At 39.9% G+C, this 19,005-nt stretch overlaps 1 protein-coding gene across 1 annotated transcript in view; it reads left to right on the top strand.

Annotated features, from left to right (window-relative positions):
- eys (eyes shut homolog) overlaps positions 1-19,005 on the top strand; it is a 265,468-nt gene that overhangs the window by 160,626 nt on the left and 85,837 nt on the right. Inside the window, exons 35-39 of the mRNA XM_074676533.1 lie at positions 3,969-4,159; positions 5,679-5,770; positions 8,159-8,309; positions 8,502-8,614; positions 8,959-9,215. Of these exons, the coding sequence (XP_074532634.1) occupies positions 3,969-4,159; positions 5,679-5,770; positions 8,159-8,309; positions 8,502-8,614; positions 8,959-9,215 (804 nt within the window). The remainder of the gene's footprint in view (positions 1-3,968; positions 4,160-5,678; positions 5,771-8,158; positions 8,310-8,501; positions 8,615-8,958; positions 9,216-19,005) is intronic.

Genomic DNA, 19,005 nt, shown 5'->3' with positions numbered 1-19,005 from the left:
TTCAGAATTATAATGACACAGTTATAAATATTAATAAGACAGAAGCTCTTTGATATGAAAAAATATGTCTAAAAGTGTCATTTTAGCGATGCTTTACGGCCTCTGTGCCCCCTGTACTGTAACTGATGATGCGTTTTTTCAGAGTAATGACATCAGTTATTTTTAAAGCCAGACAGCAAAAAATATAATTAGAAACAAGATTTGGAAAAAAGATGTATTATATTTAGGATCTGACTCCTTGGTATGTCTCAGCAGTATGGTAATGTTCCACTAAATCTTCTTACATAAGTGACTATGAGACATATTCTGCTCTGGTGTGTAGGTACAGTGCAGAATGACCTTTTGCCTACCCTCAGGGCTCTGAAATTACAAGGGTCCAAGAATGGTCCTTAGCAGTATTTTATCTCCGTCTTGTGACAAGTTCAATCAGTCAGTCTATTACCTTGGCCCATAAATCAGGGACAACACAGGCCTTACATCCTAGCTTTTTTTAAATCAATGGAACATTAAGTCGACATCAATTAAGCCTCAACTTCCAGAGTCTGTCGTCACAGTCATTGATTTAAAGTTGGTATTTATCCAAATGTGTTTTTGTCCTGAGATGACCTGAGTGACATGGGCAAACAGTCTGTGCTGGAACGCTGAGAATCAGCTTCCTGAGTTACATTAGACATGACTCTTATCAATCCTCCGTCCCCTATTATGGACATGTGGGAAGACCAGTTCTGATTAAGTCTGCTCTAAAAGATTTATGTAGAGAAATGTTCCCTGTGAGATGAATTTTCCCCATTGTATATAAAGTAGAAAACCATGTGGACAGGGTCAGGGGTGACAAACGTCTGGGGTTAGGTGTGAAAAAGAACTCATACTTTATAAAAATGAGTCAAGCACAAGCATTCATGTAACTTTAGCTGAGTTCCTTTTTTGACACGATTATTTGTGCTACTGTGTTATTTTTTTATTCAAATATCTTTCTTGTATTTCTGTACTTTAAACTTCTTAAATAGATTTTCAAGGTTAGAGCTTGTTTAACTTGTATTTTGAGGAAAATCATCATCCTATTTTAAAATGTATGTATGCTCATCCCTCCCATCAATGAGTTCGACTACAGCCTAAATGATTGAGACATGTGTACCAGACAGTCCCTTGGTGAATCTGTCAATACCCATCAGTGAGGACTATGGATTGTATAAAACATAGATGTAGTCTTTATGACGTCCCCCTTTGGTTTCTGCAGCACAGCCATGGGAGCCATCATTGGAGATGCTCACCCAGTCCAACTTTTGTTCAACTTAGCATGAGGTGGAGTTGAGGCAGGTTACCTGCACCTCTTATTATGAAAAACTCAAACCCATAATATCTCTAGAGCAAATGAGTCAGAAATTGATTCTCTCCATAGTGTGTTCAAAAAGAGAGATGAGCTATTTGGACTAAAATGGTGCATATGCAGCTTTGCCTTCTGGGGCCAGCCCTTTGTGGATGATGGGGAACTGCAGTTTTGACATTTTAACAATGACTTCATTTCTCTGGACTGGATGTTGCTCCTTGATCAGAAGATGATGATGATGACATAAAGACCCAATACACTCACAATTGAACTCAGTGGATGAATTACTTGCCTTGTGCACAGAGGTTCAGCCTCACAGCAGCCCCAGGTTCAACTCAAACCCTCATCCCATGTCACCCCATGTCACCCCTTGCAGCAGGATACATGAAGCACTTAGAATTGTAATAACAGTTTGATCAGAGTAAAAACTAATTATTGTAAACACCTCATTGTGGAGAGATAATTCCAATCTGTCCGATTTGGCTAGAATGAAAATATGGAAGAAACAAACCAAAACGGTTTGTTGCTGACAAATCTGTATTTTTAACTGAAGACTTTAATGTTACCCAGGATCGTTGAACGTCTGGATGATGAAATGCAAAGTAGAAAAGAAGCAGATAAAAGAGGGAGGAAATTAAATGTATGGTTGTAGCAAGGGGAATATGTGTTACATTTTATGTACGGTGATGCAGCAACAGCCATGTGTGTTCGCAACAGGAGCAGATTGAACAGTTTCTTGTGCAGTTTTTGAACCACCAGTTCAGTGAAAAAACTCTGCATCTTCCCTTTAAGCATTCAAAAATATGGTAAGGTTTCAATTTGTAGTCAGAATAACTACTGATTTGTAATTATTGTACAAAATGTTTTCATAGTTTGCTGTATTTTTGAAATAAGTTGATGGGATTTAAAACTAAAATTCTCTGAGTATGACCCAAGCACTCAGCCAAAAGAAGAGCTTTTCAGAGAACTTTGTACTTCACTTTTTACGGTACATATCGGATGTCTTTCATTTCCTTTGTGTCAGAAGAGGAATTTAAATCACTGCTTAATTTTCTTTTTTACTGATGTGTTTGTACTCCACGATTTGAGTAGAGGATAGTTTCATACAGTTTTACACACAACGAAATGCTACAGGTGAGTGAGTGTGTCGATGCCGACCTGAACGTTTGGATGGTGTTAGAAGTTAAAGTTGTGGTTAAAACAGGAGACCCTTAAAGGAAAGACCGACGCTAACTGCTAATGAGGGAAGATAGTGCCTCCTGGCAGCAGCCTCAGACTGCATCAAAGACTACAACAGACCAAACAAGGCTTTAAAATTAATGAATAGCTCTGTCTCTGAGGGGTAATTTTCCATCATCAGCATTGGCAAACCCCATTGTCAGGAGTGGAGCAGGAGACAGCGCTGTATTGTTGCTCCCTGCGTTTATCCTCATTAATTCTCAGATCACAGCAGGTCGGCTCCTGATAATTCTCACTTTTTTAGTCAGGGGATTTTCCGCAGGGTGTTGGTCATATTGCTCTCAGGAGAAAATGGGGGTATTTAGGTTAGCTTGTTTGCCGAACGCCCTAAGGGGCCTGCTGTCAGATCAAACGGGGCCTGGCCTATTAGGACCTGACGTGTAACAAATATTGATAAAGGTCTTACTTGCCTCAGCCCAATTAATCATGGCAGCAACTTTAAAGGAGCTTTGCTGATTTCTCCTGTGTAATGATTTTTTTTTCTTCCTCAGATAAGAACAGACAGAGCATGAGACAGGTGCATCCAGGAGTGCTTTTCATTTTAACAGGCTCTCCGCTTTGACTTTCCTGCAACAAATTGCACTACTTCCCTCAAATGAGAAATATATTGAGCATGAGCACCCCTAATGCTCGCCTCCGATTGCCGTCTGTGCCAGTCTTTTAAGTTTGTCTGCGTCACTACCCCCAATAAGCTCGCGGGCACAGGAACTTTTACTGGAATGTCCCATAATTGCCCATTCTCGTGGATGATATAAGCCAAGTTATTCCACTATAAAATGAGGCATGTAATAAACTCGTGCGAAAATGTTCATTTCAGCCAAGACTCTCTTACCTAATAGAGTGCCATTTGCATGCTTCACAGCTTTTTGGCAAATAAGACTATTTACAGTATGCCAGTACAGTGGGCAAGATTAAAAAATAACATTATGATGTAACCAGAAGCCCTTTAAGGCTTCCCCCGCTTTAAAATAATTATCATCTTGCTTTTCCTCCGTCTTCACACTTTCAATCTCCTGCTCTATCACTCTAAACTGCTTCCTGCCCATGTTCCTGAGGCTACTTGAGGACACAGGTCACATTTACATTTTTATGTGGTTTCATACAGCTCAGTTTTGTGTGCAACTGCAGGGAAACAAAACCAGAAATTCCAAGTTCAAGCCCCAGTGGTCTTATACATCCGGCCTGCTGAGCCATCCTCAGCCAAACCCCAATCTTCATTAAATCTGAGGCTGCTGCTCAGTTTCTCACCCTGAGCTCTGACCTCCTGCTGGAGGCGGAGTGAAGAGTTGAGCAGCTCTCTCAGGGATCAATGGACTATCTGGGCAGAATTTACAGTAAAGATGCATAAACTGCAGTCCACCTTGCTTCTGTTTACCTCTTTTTTCTTTATTTCCTTTCTTAGATTCAAGCTTCGTTCACTACTTTGGGAATTCCTACCTGGAGTTTGAAGGGTTTGACCTCAGCTTGCTTAACAACATCACTGTGAGATTCCAGACTGAAGGAACTAAGGGGACTTTGCTTTATGTGGACCAGGGACCTTCGAATGGTGACTTCTTTTTTATGAAACTCTTCATCCTGGATGGAATCCTGCAGGTAAAACTAAGATAGACAACTTGACAGCTCTCCTAAAGTGAAGCCAAAACAATTTACTGCATCACATTTAATGTTTCCAGAAGAGGTCATATAGTGTATGTCCCACATGTCAGTAGATAAAACATCTTTGTAGATTCAACTGATTGATAATGAACTAGAAAAGCACGCAGAGAGCGCCAACCGCCAACCGCCAAAAAGCATATTGTGGTTGTCACGCAACACTTTAGCCCTACTTAAATGTTATACTCCCTTTCAGCAGACTGTCTGCTACAATTTGGTGTAAGTGGCAGATTTGTACAATAATTTGTTACCTGAAAGTGTTGAAAATTATGATGACCCAGTACATATTTCATATTCTGGATGTTAGTATCCAGTATATTGCCAGGATCTGTCAGAAAATAGGGTGACCTTGTCTTGTATTGTTTTGCAAAGCAATCCGACCATTTATCATGGATTTATACACACATATGGTGAAAACGGCCCTATTTCACAATGACAAAGAATCCTATTAAAAAAATCATGGATCCAGAGGTTGAGCTGGATCACCTCCAAAGTTTAATCACTTCTTCCTTATCCCATTTTGAAAATTTCCTCAAAATTTCATCAAGATACGCTCCTTAGTTTTTGAGTAATGTTGTTCACAGACAAACAGACAAACTCTCCCACAAAACATAACCCCCTTTGCTAAGGTAATAAAAACATAATGTCAAGATTGCCAGGTTCTGAGTAATGCAGCTGAACAACCAATAAACATGTTTACCACATATTAATAGGATAAACTGTTAAACTGAATTTTGCTAACAAGGATCTCAGATATTTCACTATATCATGTGTTTTGTTCCACAAAAAGGGTGATATATCGATAGTGTGCTTTTAGAGTTTGACTGTTTTCGAATATAGATGGTACGCCTTCATCTTGCCCATGTTATAAAAACTGAATTATAAGACCTTTAATGAGATTCCTTTGGATGTGGCTGCTTTTAGCTCACCTGAATATGAGGTAGTTCCTTAGTGTGTTGGCGTCTGCAACTCTGATCAGCAGTATTCTGGCTTGTGGAGCTGCAGGATTGACATTAAACTTCTGTTTACCAAAACATACATTATTTTTGTTTTCCATTTGTTTTATTAGTCTTTTGCTTTTTTTAATAAATTGCTCAATATAGTGAATGACGATTGCCCCTCAAAGGTTAATATAGATAAAGGTTGACTAAACTTTCTAATAAACATCAGCGTTCCCTCAGGAGTGGTTCAGCAAAATGGATTGTTGTGTCAGTTTGAAGCAAACACTCACAGTAATGTGCTTGTCATGTTTTTTTCCCCAAACTAGTTGTTTGAATTAAACTGTGAAAGAAGGATCACCTGTAAAGATCATGACAGAAACGGTAACTTTACATAAAGTCAGTGATTTTGCCTCCTTAAGGTCGACATGTTCCCTCATGCTAGTGAATCAATGCACAGTACGTACAGTTCATCAGGTACATTAAAGAATCACCACATGTCCTTAATTGCTGTGTTTCAGTATGCATTTAGCTGTAATGAGGAGGACGAGGTCAAACACATCTTCACATCTGTCCGTGTCCACGATGGAAAGGTTCACATTGTTAACATCAGGTACGTTGACTTCAATCACCTTCATGAATCTGGTGAAGAGGTCTTGTTCCTGTTTGGTTTTTTCACATCTTGTTAAAGCAGAAGAAATTCTCCTGTAATGACAGGGAAATCTCTTATATTAGAAGCGATGAATTTCATATTGCAGCATTTAATTTCCAGGGAACGACAGAAACCTCCGTAAAATGTGTTATGTATCTGCTTCAGGCCAAAAATGTTTTCTGTTGGGGAGAAAAGGAAGCACATTCATGATAAGCTTCTTAGCAATATACATATTTTGTTCAAATAGTGTTAGCACCTCAGGTGGTATTAACCTGATCCCCAGTTATCCACTCATTTCAAGTGTGGCAGGTTTTTATGGAGGTGGACTAATACTGGGGGAGGGTATAGGCCTGTAATTGGCGGGAATCACCAGACTGGGAATTTAGATTTTATTACGGAATGAGCTTCCATTTCAAAGAAGTAAAACAAACGTCAGAATGTGCCTATTAAAATGCATAAGTGATCACTGACCATGTTTTATTGGCTGTTCTAAAGTCTTCATTTGCAGTTTTTCATTACGAAAAGATTAACAAGCAAGAGCCGAGCACAAAATCAATGTTTAAATGATTTAAAGTGAGGCTGTGGCCCCCTTAGTTATATTGTTCCTAAGTCTGTGTGCTATCTCGCTGCCAGCCCTCTCCATTATATTCTGACATGAAAAAGATTGTGGTTTAGTTTCAAGAGACAAAGTTTATTATGTTGGAGAGGGGAGCTGGGACAAAGTGGCTAATGCTTGACTCATATGGAGTCAATTTACTTTGCATCTGAAGAGAGTATCAAACTTTATTCAACACTGAAAAATGGATGTTTGGTCATTTTTTATCAGGAGCCCTGCTGTTGGCGATAAAAATTCTTTGTATTTGCCTTTAGGACAAAAAAAGAGGGATAAAAAAAGAAAATGAGCACAGATTAAAGGTGTGACTCTGAAGGTGATTATGAACATGCTGTGCCAAAGGTGAGCAAATGACTTCCTGCAGAAACAAAGCTGTGTGGGAAGGTTGCCCTCTGATTCTTGGCAGAGAGCTGCATTGCCCTAAATATGCAAGTGTGTCTAGAAAAAGACTCCACCTCTCTTTGTTTATTTATTTATTTATTTCCACGCAAGAAAAAAATTGCAGCAGCGTGAATCAATCATGATGTTCTGTATCAACCCCTTGGAGACGCTTAGAGAAAGAGAGCTGTCATAACTAGAGGGTTGGGAGCGTGGAAAAAACGGTTTTTGGTGTCACAAAGCAAATTCTTTGTAATTGTCTGATGGTTCAGTCTGTCCATCTTTGTCTGATTTGACCCAGAGCTACAACGCCATGGCCATCCTCAACGTCACAGCCTGGCTCATTATAGACTTTTAATATATCTTCCCGTCAAAGACTCTCTTCAATATGTTAAATAGAAACCCTGTGGGGCTGACTTCTCAAGGACAGTGAGCACAGTGCCCTCTGGCTGCAGGCCAGGCCGCTCTGGCAGGCTGCTCCTAAATTAACCGCTTCTCCACGCTGACTCTAGAGGAAGGACTTATGCAGTTCGGAGTTAGTGCCCCGAGTGTTTAGTCGCGTATGCAACAGCCTGCGAAGTACAGGCTTAACAAATCAGACTAGATTGCTTCGCGGGGCTCCTTGCTTCCACTCAGGGAACAAGAGGCACCAGGAGACAGGAGGAGAGGAGACAGTGCATCTGTGGCCTGAGTACCCTCCAGCTGCTCATGCTTGGTCCAAAATCTGCACTTAGGTAATTATCTGATCTCCCTGGTTGTTTCAAAGCGGAGAATTGGTTTTTGAGATCTATGAATGGCTGTGGGGTGGGTCCAAAATAGTTGTGTGAAGGTGTCTAAACAAATCAAAGGTTCTGCTCTAGCATCCCACCAAGCAACTGCAAACCATGAATGTAAGCAGAGCAACTATTAGCAATATCTTTCCTAAGTTGTTATGGTTCTGTGCAAACAAGGGATTTCATACAGTCTGCAGGACGATCTTCCTTATCTTGATTTCATAACCTCAGCTCAAAGACATTGGCTTTTCTTTCACCCCATTATTACCAAGTTTAAACCTTTTTTTTTAACCCGTGGTGTGACTACCTCTCCGTCCTTTTATTTTCAAAAGGAATTGATTATCCTCCTCTCAAGGCCACAGAAAGTTATTCCCATTTCTTAAATGGATTAATTTTTCTGGGGATATTTTTGTGAAATTGTTCTGACTTTAAAAGTCAAGAACAGACACACACACGCTCGTCTTTGAAAATGATTCCTCCTCCCTGTAACATCCAATGAGGAGACAAGCTGAAAACACAGGGAAAACAGCAGGTGTGCTCGAGCTTTCTGAACGATTAACATGATGTTTTCTCTCTCGTCTGCAGACAACATCTGACCCCTTGTGAAGCGCAGCTCACTCTTTCTGGGCATGAGAGAATCAAAAGCACAGCAAGCAATTACTGGCTGGGACACACAATAAAAAGAACAAACCACGTCTTCACAGGTGGTCTGCCGCCACGATATCGACCCAATCAGGTAAGACTCCTCAGCTCCGAGTGTTTCTCAACAAAAACTTGATGTTTGAAAAGACTAACGTGTAAAAAATAACACAAATGTTACTGGGATTCCTTTAAAAAACAGGATTTCAGTTAAAAGCTGCAAAAACACAGGAAAGCAGCACTGAAGAAATGAAATAACCAGGATAAACTTCTTCTTTTTTCCCTTTAGAGAGCAAAACCTCTCCACAACTACACCGGCTGCATTGAGATAATTGAAATGAATCAAAGGAAGAGCTTTTACACATCTGATGCAATCGCTGGCAGCAACATCAGCCGATGCAGGTAAAGTCTCTGGGTAAAGGTAAAGTCAATGAACTCCCCCGTTTGTGCTTTTTGTTCGATAACCGAAAACAATATGTCTACATTGGGAAACAGAGACGTTTTTTTTTCTTTTGGACTACTGCAAAAATTCCAGACAAGAATCACTGTCCTTTCTGTTTTTAAATTCACTGATTATATTAATACCCAAAACATTAACCCAGTGCTTCAAAATCTGTCTACTTGGTCGAAGTCAGCCCCTTTCTCCTCATTCAGTTAGCTTCAGGTGTCAATACTTGTCTTGAAAGCAAGTGCATTCATCGTAAAACTGGCTCACACTCTTTCTGAACTTTTATCCATTCTTACAGGTATAATTTCAATGCCGTAGATGCTTTCACACCATCTTCCTCCAGCCTGACAACTCCATCTACGGCTGCCAGCACAGAGAACAAAACAACAATAGCAGCTCCCACACAACCACCAAAACATCAACTGCAAGATCCTCAGCTTTGCCATGAAGGTCTTTGTCGCAACGGAGGAACGTGTCATCAGCCACAGCTTTCTGCTGGAGCTCTGCCCTCCTGTCTCTGCCCACTCCACTTCGGCGGAACTTTCTGTGAGAAAGGTAGGCTGAGAAAGCTTTCCTTCAGCTGATTGTTTCTCCAAGGTCCTCCATCAGATACAAAGATGGACAGAACTTGGCTAGTAAATATTTTCTTACCCTGTTTACTGAAACTTTTTACTTTTTTCAAGCAATTGAGGAGTAACTTTGTCCTTTAATATTTTAAAATAAGACATTTTTTGGGACTTGTCAGGTGATTGTGGCTCATATTAAGGACACTGTCACACTGGCCAACCGTGCCATGCCTAAGCCCTAAAGCACGTTTGCAATGGCCAGTGTGACCGCAACTGTGCCGTGCTTAAGCACAGCGGTGGGCTTAGGCATGGTTTACTTCATGCACAAGCACACGGACAGCACGTGTGATCCATGACGTATGATCGCCACAAGCGCATCTCGAAAATCATTTTAGAGGCCATTTACACAACAATGGTTTTAGGGTGAAACACAAAAGTTTTGTTGCGTTTCTGCCTCGCGTTTACATGGAAACAGCGTTTTTAGCCGACCCAAAATGCAAACTTTTGAAAACGGCCTCCACAGTGGGATTTTTCTGAAACGCTCCTGACATCGTTGCCGTGTAAACAGAAAGCCGGCGTTTTCAGGGGAAACGCTGACGTCACACTCCGCCTTGCGCGCCTACAACAGGACAACAGTACCGTTGTTATGAACATCGCAAACTACCGTGTTGGGTTTCTGCTGCTCAATCTACAGTATTTGCTGACTGTCTTTCAACAAAATGTGCATCTGTAGCTCCACTGTTTAACTTAGTATTCCCCAATACACCAGATGACCAGCTCAACTCTACTTCTGTGGAGATCTCCCAAAAGCGGCCCCTGGACAAGACAGATATAGCACCACATATAGGCCTGGCATGCTCATTACAGCGTTTTCATTCCATCAGCATTTCTGTGTAAGCGCATATTTTTTTCACTGCGTCTTCACAGCGTTTTAGCGTTTCAGATGAAATGTTGTCGTGTAAACAGGGCCTTAAACAAAGCGTGGGTGTTAGAGGGCTGTGTTGGGCAAAAACGACTTACCATAAGTCCAAAAGTCTCTAAAGTTGAAGCAGTGCTCTCTGTGTCTCATTATGCTGACTTTGATGAGATCTCGCTTCATGTAAATAGACCCTTCACAATGACTGAGGCGGGCCATGCATGTATGTGATCCCCTAAAGTCTGGTTCATATGGGGGTAGTGTGACCACTGGCCGTACTCTACAGTGGGGGAACAGCGCTGTGGGGGGGCAATAGTGCTTAAGCATGGCACAGATTGGATGGCCAGTGTGACAGCGCTATAAGTCTGCAAAGACAATTTTACTCAAAACAAACACTTGCTGAGATTTTACTTTTTGCACTGTGATAACAAGTTACTACTGCATAGATAGACTGTATAATAAATAGCAGCATTCTTTTAAAAAAACTGTTTCTAGAGCAGAACCTTGGACCTTATCATCTCTGAGTGCCACATTTTAAACTACCTTGGCTTTGTTTGAGTTAGAAATAGGAGCAGAGGCAGGTTTAGGTCTCCTCATAAACAGCCACAGTGTGCCCGCCTGTCATTTAAGTCAGCTGTAAACATATTTATTAATGCTGTAAAAATCAGCTTTTTAGATTCAGTGTGTATGTGGTTTCCAGTACTTCTGAAGCCAGCCTCTAGTGGGCGCTTGGTGAACTGCAGTTTTCAACACATCAGCTTAGGATGGACACTGATAGAAAAAAAAAATGTAATAAACAGAGTATTACTGATGAGTGAAAAAGAAACACAAATCAATCAATAAAGTCAGAAAAAAACAGGAAACAGCAGTGCAGGTTTGACTCAGCAGTGAAAACATGTCTTGTGTACAAAGTGGTGTTTTTATTTTCCATCACAGCTGAAGCAGAAAGCAGGAAGATGCTGTTAAACTGTGGTGTACTTAAAAGGGTAAAAAGCATGGATTTAAAGTATTAAGCATTAGTCTCAGCTCTTAATCCAAATTTAAGACAAGTTTTAATTCTGACCTCAGATACAGTACAAGGTTCAAGGGTATACTATTAGTTCTCATCAGTAGATTTTGGTGTGCAGTTAATCAGCACCAGATCAGTACAACAAAAAAAAGTGACAAAGTGGAATAAAAACAAGAGAAATAAAAATGCTTGATTAAAAACAGGATGATATATAAGCAATCATTGAAATAAAATTAACCATCAGTCAATAAAAACAAGTTAAAAGTGTCTCAGTAAAAACAAGATTAAAAATATATTTATGAAGAGGTAATGAATAAAAGAGAACATGTTTTTCTGATACTGGAGAAAAAAAATTCTCTTATCTTGTTTTTTATCACTTGAAAGTTGTAGATTGATAATTTAGATAGTGATGGAAAAAGGGATTCCAATAAAGTGGATCAGAAAATTGAAGGAGTGACAGATTGAAACAGAAATTGGAGCCATTAATTACAGAACATAGATACTATTAATACAAGTGGAAGTACAAAGTGATGGAAACAGATGTATGCAAGATGACTAACAAAAAAAGATTTACAGACATACATGAAGAGAAACAGATACTGAAAAATAAAAGATGTGGGTGGATATTGTAAAGTACCCACAATGAAACTTTGACAAGGTGAGCTGTACAGTGACAGATACCAGTAGACACAGATTCTGATAGAGAGATGGAGGAGACATACACACACGCTCACACACACATAAGTATGAGGCTTAAAAACCTTGCGCACCGCGACCTCCACAGAGGAATCATCAGAGGCCAGCCAACAAATGATGTGGGTTAATATAATATATGCTGAGCCTCTTTGGCTAATAGGTTTCAAGATGACGGAGAATAGAGTCCGCTGCAATAAGAATTTTGAGTGATGTGAATTATTCAGGATATGATTAATGAAATGAAAGATCCACATAAGCAGCTTGAAGCGTCATTGCGTGTCCAAGTTCACCTCATTGACAGCGAGCGTACGACCTTGCTGCTCTTGCTCAACATGCAGCCACGGCTCCCGTCTGTGTCCTCACAGAAACATTTATTTTGTACCAACCACTGTGACACTATTAAGGAGGCAGAAGCACAACTCTCACATACTAAAGAAGTCCACGTTTCTTCTCGGTGCGCTCTTGATGTGGCTCTGACGTCCCTTCCTGCCTCTCATGCTGTACATGATGTGCTCTGACAGTGGAGAGGACAGCATCCTGTGTTTGCTGTTGTATCACCCTGAGTCACCGTCAGCAGCACTGACACTAGAGTTGAGAAATAATTGCTTGTTTGCTTGATGAGGCCGGCCAAGCTGTTCACAAGTGAAAGACACTGCAGATGTGTCATTATAGTTAGGTTACTCCCCCTGCATACAGCATCAGATTAATCATCCAACATGAGAGAGCTGCAATTAGTTTAATGTATTTATTAAATGGCTGTGTACTTGATTCTGATTGGTCCCTGTAGCAATGGTCTGCTGTTCCTCTATACAATACGGAGGAACTGACCTCTGCCATGGACGACGGATTGATTTTTTCCCACAGTATGTGAACTATAACCTGACACGCCAGACAGACAGTTTCATATATCTGTCACGGAAATATTTCACTAGTCCATCTGGGTAGCAGCTCTTTGGATTTGCTTTTTGGTGGTGGGACCTTCAAAAGAATCAGCAGCTGGTGATTGGGCAACCGTTTTGATTGACACACTTACCATAGACCTATCCATATCAAGCCACGGTATGATGTAGCTTATGTGCACCGCTGCTGAGAAACAATAGACAAACAACTCAGGGACACAAGACTGCTGCTGTTTTTGTATAGTTAATTTCAGAATCAAAGGAACGCTGACAAGTACGAAAGTCTGCTGACGTCACATTTGCTCATCAATTCCGCTGCTCCCGCAACTCCTGCAGCTCCGGCTTCTCTTTCATGATTGGGCCAGTTAGAATTTAGCCGGGTTAATTCTTTGGTCAATGGAGCCTGGCAAGATGTATCTGCAGGATTTCAGAAACTGAATCAGGCAGGCCCATCTGCTCTGCAAGGTTAGGTGAACTAAGCAAAGAGATGCAAACAGTAGAGAGAAGGCAGAAGACCAGAATCCACGCAAAACTGAAAACTACGTATGGAGCTGATACTTGACAGAGCACTGTGTAGGATACAGAGATGTTACAGGCAGGCTAAAGAGAGGGTCATTTCAACATGTCAGGGTTGCTCGATATCTTCACAACCCTGACTCTAAACATGATCCCTTATTGATCAGATCCACTCTTTCATTTTCTATACTGCTTGTCCTGTTCAGAATACATACACAGGTTGGCTGGAACCTATCCTAGCTGTCTTACTGCAACAGGCAGGGTACACCGTGAACTGGTTGCTTGTCAATCACAGGGCTGACATATAAGGACAGACAACCTTTCATGCACACATTCACACCTACAGACCAATCTCCAATTAACCCATTCACTCACAGGGAGAACACTCAAACTCCACCTAGAAAGGCCCACTGGACAAACCAGGATTCAAACTTGTGACCTCCTTGCTGTGAAGCAGCAGCGCTAACTTTCGCACCATTTTTGGTGTTAAAAAATGTGTGAGGAATGAATGCAGAGTCTTAACCCAAAAGATGGTGACACCAAGTCTGAATGCTGACTCAAGCTTTACCAAGATGACAGCCTTAACAGACAAAGATGAGGAAATGTGGAAGATGAATCCCACTAACCGTGAGTTAACTCAGCTTTGCCCCAAATGATGCATTCACCCCCTGTACTGTGTACCGGTATATAAACTGACTGCAGACATATCTGGTGTATTTGAGGTGTCAGAAGTGGGAGAAATAAGCAATCACTTCAAACAAGATAGTAGATAGATAAGATCAAGCATCCGTTAATTAAACCTTTTTTAAAAAGTGATTCCTTCACTTTTGGAGCCAGCCTCAAATAGACACTAAAGGAATTTCTTTATTTTTTCTTTTTTTTTTGGCTCTCCATTTCCTTGGATTTTTTTAGACAAAGCTCTCTGGTAAAAGATTTTGTTATTCAAATTATATGCACTTTTCTGAATCCATTGTTGGATTAAGGTTCATTTCTGTTAATTTACAAATTCAAACACTTTCAAACTGGTAGGGAAACTTTTTTTTGGTGCAGGAAGAGCTCCTCACTTTGGTTCCTTTTTAACTGCGGTGTTTTCTGGTAACAGCTACCACAGAAACAAATGTATTACTTGGAACAACTCTTAACTCATGTCTTAAAAGGAATCCAGAAACTATGAATAATCCAGCCTCAGTTATGAGTCACAGTCTTGTTTATAATTACAACCACTGAAATGAGAAATTTCACTTTCTGTTTGAAAAAAATAACACGTGTTAGCCAATAAAATGAACCAATGGTTTAAACAGTTTCAAGTGAGGATTTTAATTCTGTATGAGTCTAACACGGAGAAGACACACAAGCAGAACTTTCAGACTGACACATTTTCAGACACACCACGACAGGTAGACTGTGATACAGAAAACAGAGAGAGCAACTACATCAAAGAAGCACAACAGAGGAGCAAGGAACTGTCCGATCTGAGCAACTGTTCAATGTTTCAGGTAGTCAGTACAGCAGAAGACAGGAAAAAGACACTGGAATTCAAAAAAGAGACACTGGGAAGACAAGAGGAACCATGCCTAGGACACGTGAGAACAGAGCATTTCCCTCAAAAATTCTGAGCAAGTAATACTTTCATTACCCTGATATCCTCCTTTTTTCTAAAGAAGCAGAATAAACGATAAGAATGATTCACAGAAATTGGAGATAAACATGAATTTAGCAGAAATCAAACAGGATAATTCTTTTAAAAACAGGGTGAAGTTTTCTGTTTCTTGTGCAGCTCTTAAACACATTGTATGTTTTAAGCCCTAGAAAGTCGTTTTGGTGTTGCAAAAACTTTTAATGATAAGAGTCAGATCAATCTTTACCTTTGTTTGAACTTAACTCATGCGTAATCTTGTTTTTTGCACAGTACAGGTCTGAAAGCATCTTGCTCAAAGCAAACATTAACACTCATTAACCTGGCTGAGCAGCCTGTGTGCACCTGACACCTCTATCTGACACCTCTCCCACGTGTTCCACACATGCTAATTTACAGGTGTTTAAATAATGGGTGGAAATGTTATCCAGCTCTTCGGGCACTGTAAAATAATAAATAAATAGATAAAGTGTTGCTATTTTTAAGACATCACTCTCATTTGTTTATTTCCTGTGGGAGACAGCGGTGTTGAGGAAGAGCGGTGCCTCCCTCTGTTTACATGACAGAGATGCCGCTTTGTGAAGCCAATTATTGTAGATTAAGATGCTTTGGATGCATTCCTAACAGAAAATGAGACTGTGAACTCTTTATTGATTCATTCACGCATTTATCCATTCATTGATTTTCTACACTTTTAGCTTGAGGCTGACCTTGCTCGGCTTAATATGCATAATGACCGGACAACTAATATGCAAATATAATGTATGATTTACACACAACACAAAGAATTAAGAGACTGATAGTATTGTGTGGATTTGACGCCAAAATCAGATTATCTTTTGTTTAAAGATAAGTGGTTTCTGTGACGTTACCATGTGGAAAAAAAAAGTCAGGCCTAACAACATCCAACCTTTAAGGTAAGCATCCTTCAAAAATGCATTTATTGCATTAAAAAGGGATTTACTCTCAGCCATCTTCCTCCATGATCATAAAGTAAACACCCCCTTATCCCTCAACCCGTCACACTCATAAACTTTTCCTTTTACAACCAGCAGTGGCCTTTCAGAGACGGTTCTGCTGAGTTTGAAGAATTTTCCCCTCCTTGAGAGCGCCCAGACTTTACTGAGTGCAATCTCCCACGACCTCTCGTGCAGCCATGTGCTTTGCAACACCACCTCAGATAGCCTGCAGACAGAGTCCAGAGGCTGTTTACATGCTGACAGTCTGTGAATGTGTAGAGAATGCAACTCGGCCAGATGAGACCGTCATCCTCACGTCCTGCTGTTCTCAGAGTTGACTCTGAGAAGATTGTGTTATTGTCCATGCAGGCTAAATCTGCTTCTGATGTATTCAGTGCTAAAAGATGCTCTTTAATCGGTCTTGTACTTAATCATTTTTTCAATATTCCTTTTTTTTTTCCTTTTATTATTAAATTTTAATGATAAGGTTGTTTTATGTGTAAGGCCTAAATCAAAGAAGAACTTTGGCTTTTAATTGGATCAGATTAAGAAAAAGTCCTACATCCCTTTTCACATTAAGGATATCAAAGAACACAGCTACACTTGAACATGTAAATCTATAATATTCTGTTTGAAAGCAAAAGATCAGACAAAATGTTATACTGTATATGCATACATGACCGTATGTGAATAGTTATGTACGTATGTTTGAGTAAAGTGCTCAAATGAAACTTCAACGTCCAGTTTTCTAATTTTATATCTACATCTGTTGCTGTAAAGACAAATGTTCAACCTACTCAGTCAGATTAAAGAAACAAGATGATGAGACAATCTACGGCTTCTGATTAGACCAGCATCTTAAACTTTATAGCTAACAACATTTGAAATCTGGTAAAAAAATAGAGGATGCAGAACATGTGGAATATAGTGATACTTAGTATAATCCAGGACATCAGGGTTCACTTTGTTTCTAGTCTCTTTCTCTTGTTATAAGTGGTCAGTTTCTGCAGTGTTACGTGCTGCACAAACATCAGCAAACTCTGCTTCTGACCAAAGAAAATGTTCTCCATAATGGGGCGATACGGGGAAAATACTTCAGGATTTTTTAATGGCAGGATCAGGATCTGGGTTTTATCAGAATAGTTTTTCATATTCAGGCTATTTTGACCGGTAAACAACATTTTAAGCCATACATTTTCTGATTCTGCATAATGCACTACTTCTATGCACCAGTTTTTCCTTTTCTGCTCCATTTCCTAACTTTAATCTAATTTAGTGTCCTCTGAAGTTTTTTTTTTTTTCAGCTCTTTAATTTTCACATCATGATAAATCAATTTATTTAAAGACATAAGCTGTAAGAGTTGTTGAGTTTCTGTAGAATGTATAGAGCTTTGGCTTTATGTAAGTAGTATCGTTTGTGCTCTTGACAGAAAATTTAAATGTACACATCATTTAGAACATGATTAAAACATTTTAAGATTAAAGCTTGTGGCTGTTTGAAAATGGATTTTAGGCCTGAATATGCCCCCAGGCCTGACTTGGGACATGCCCGGACATGTTTTTTGTTATGTTTACCTGTTAAAGCTTCTCTGAGGTGGTTTGGCTGGCTGTGAAACCAATTTTAAGACAATTTCAATTATGGGAAATGTTTTTCTTGATCCAAAAAGCAAACAGGATCATTGACATGAAGAGCTATTATTTCCAAACATTATTTTTAAAGCTGGAAACTATATAAGTAGGTGCCAAAAGTGTTAAACTGCACACAACAGAGACAACCTTTTTTCATTTCCCTTTACAAAAAAGAAAAAGAGGACCCCTTCAATCTGGATGCATTTGCTGAATCAGTATTGCTACTTTTACAGGACAAAATCAGTAAACTTACTTTGTCCAGGTGGCGCCAAATTCAACACAAACCTAAAATTCCTTTGAAGAGCTTTAAATAAAATGAATCTAAAAGCACCTCTTTAATCTCATGGTGTAACCTGTACTTTGTGACGTCAGCTAGTCCGGGATTATGACTACAATAGAGGTTTAGAATCCGAACATTTTCTTGGCCAGCAAACCTTAAGCCCTCTTTTGTCAGGTGTCATGCTTTCAGATGTATTACTGGGACAGATTTGCATGCCTCTCACAGGTAGTATTACACAGAAAGTGCCTGCACATGTTTCACACGTCATCCTAGGGAGATAAATCACTACATTCAGATAGATTTTTGTGTCCTTGGTTTTCAAAGCAGGTTAAGAATGACTTTGGTGTCAGATTTAGTCCGTATGTTGTATCCTTTAAGTAGCTCAACATGTTTAAGCTGTGACTTAGGCTCTCTCTCATGTCTGGACCTCAAGGCTGCTCTTCTTTGTGTGTGCCATAATCCAGACCAGCTCCTGGTGGCTGAGTGAGTATTTGATATTGAGTAGCCAACCATGAGACAGGTTTTGTCAAGATAAAGCCAGTTCGTCTGGGTATGTCAGGGCTTTAAGCTGTGATAAATAGTCTCTTCAAAGGAGACACGGTAGGTCGTACTCCCGGCCAAAGACACTGTCAGGGATGTAAGTATTCAATTGAAGCTAAGTGATCACAAAAATTAGTTACGCAGGAAATGGCTGCAAGGTGCGAAAGTAGGTAAAAAAATGAGGAAAGCAGTGAGGCAGGAAATTATTCAGACTTTGTGGGTATTGATCATGACCTCCTTCTACGGCTCATTACCTTTTGTCCTTACTTCTCGCATATTTGAAGCTGTGATGTGGGATGTCGGCCAGGGAGGAATAATAAGATGAAAGTTGAGAGCACGGATTTGACCCATTTATGTCTTTTGACAACTTTTACCAAACCTCGACATTAATCCAAATAAGATCTGAACTCTTTCATTCTTCTCAGAAGTTATTTTGATATTTGTCCTTTGAGGTCCAGTTTTGATGTGTTTCTTGTCCATTTAGCACCTTGTGTCCAAACCCACCACTAACCCAAATACTTTTTAAATAATATACTGACAATAACAATCCACTCTCTGCAAATTGAATCAGACAAATGAAATGTTTTTCTTCCTTCTTACTTTCTCCAGCTCAGTATCCCTGAGAATATGAAAGCAAAAAGTACCTTCATTGTGTTTGTGACTCCTCTACTGGCAAAACTTTGCTTCCAAAAGTCTCAG

Source organism: Halichoeres trimaculatus, unplaced genomic scaffold (assembly GCF_033239565.1).
Source record: "Halichoeres trimaculatus isolate MK-OKI-2021-1 unplaced genomic scaffold, fHalTri1.1 fHalTri1_scaffold_8, whole genome shotgun sequence".
NCBI lineage: Eukaryota > Metazoa > Chordata > Actinopteri > Labriformes > Labridae > Halichoeres > Halichoeres trimaculatus.
Note: the sequence above shows the minus strand (reverse complement) of the source record. Positions and strands in the feature narration are given on the sequence as shown.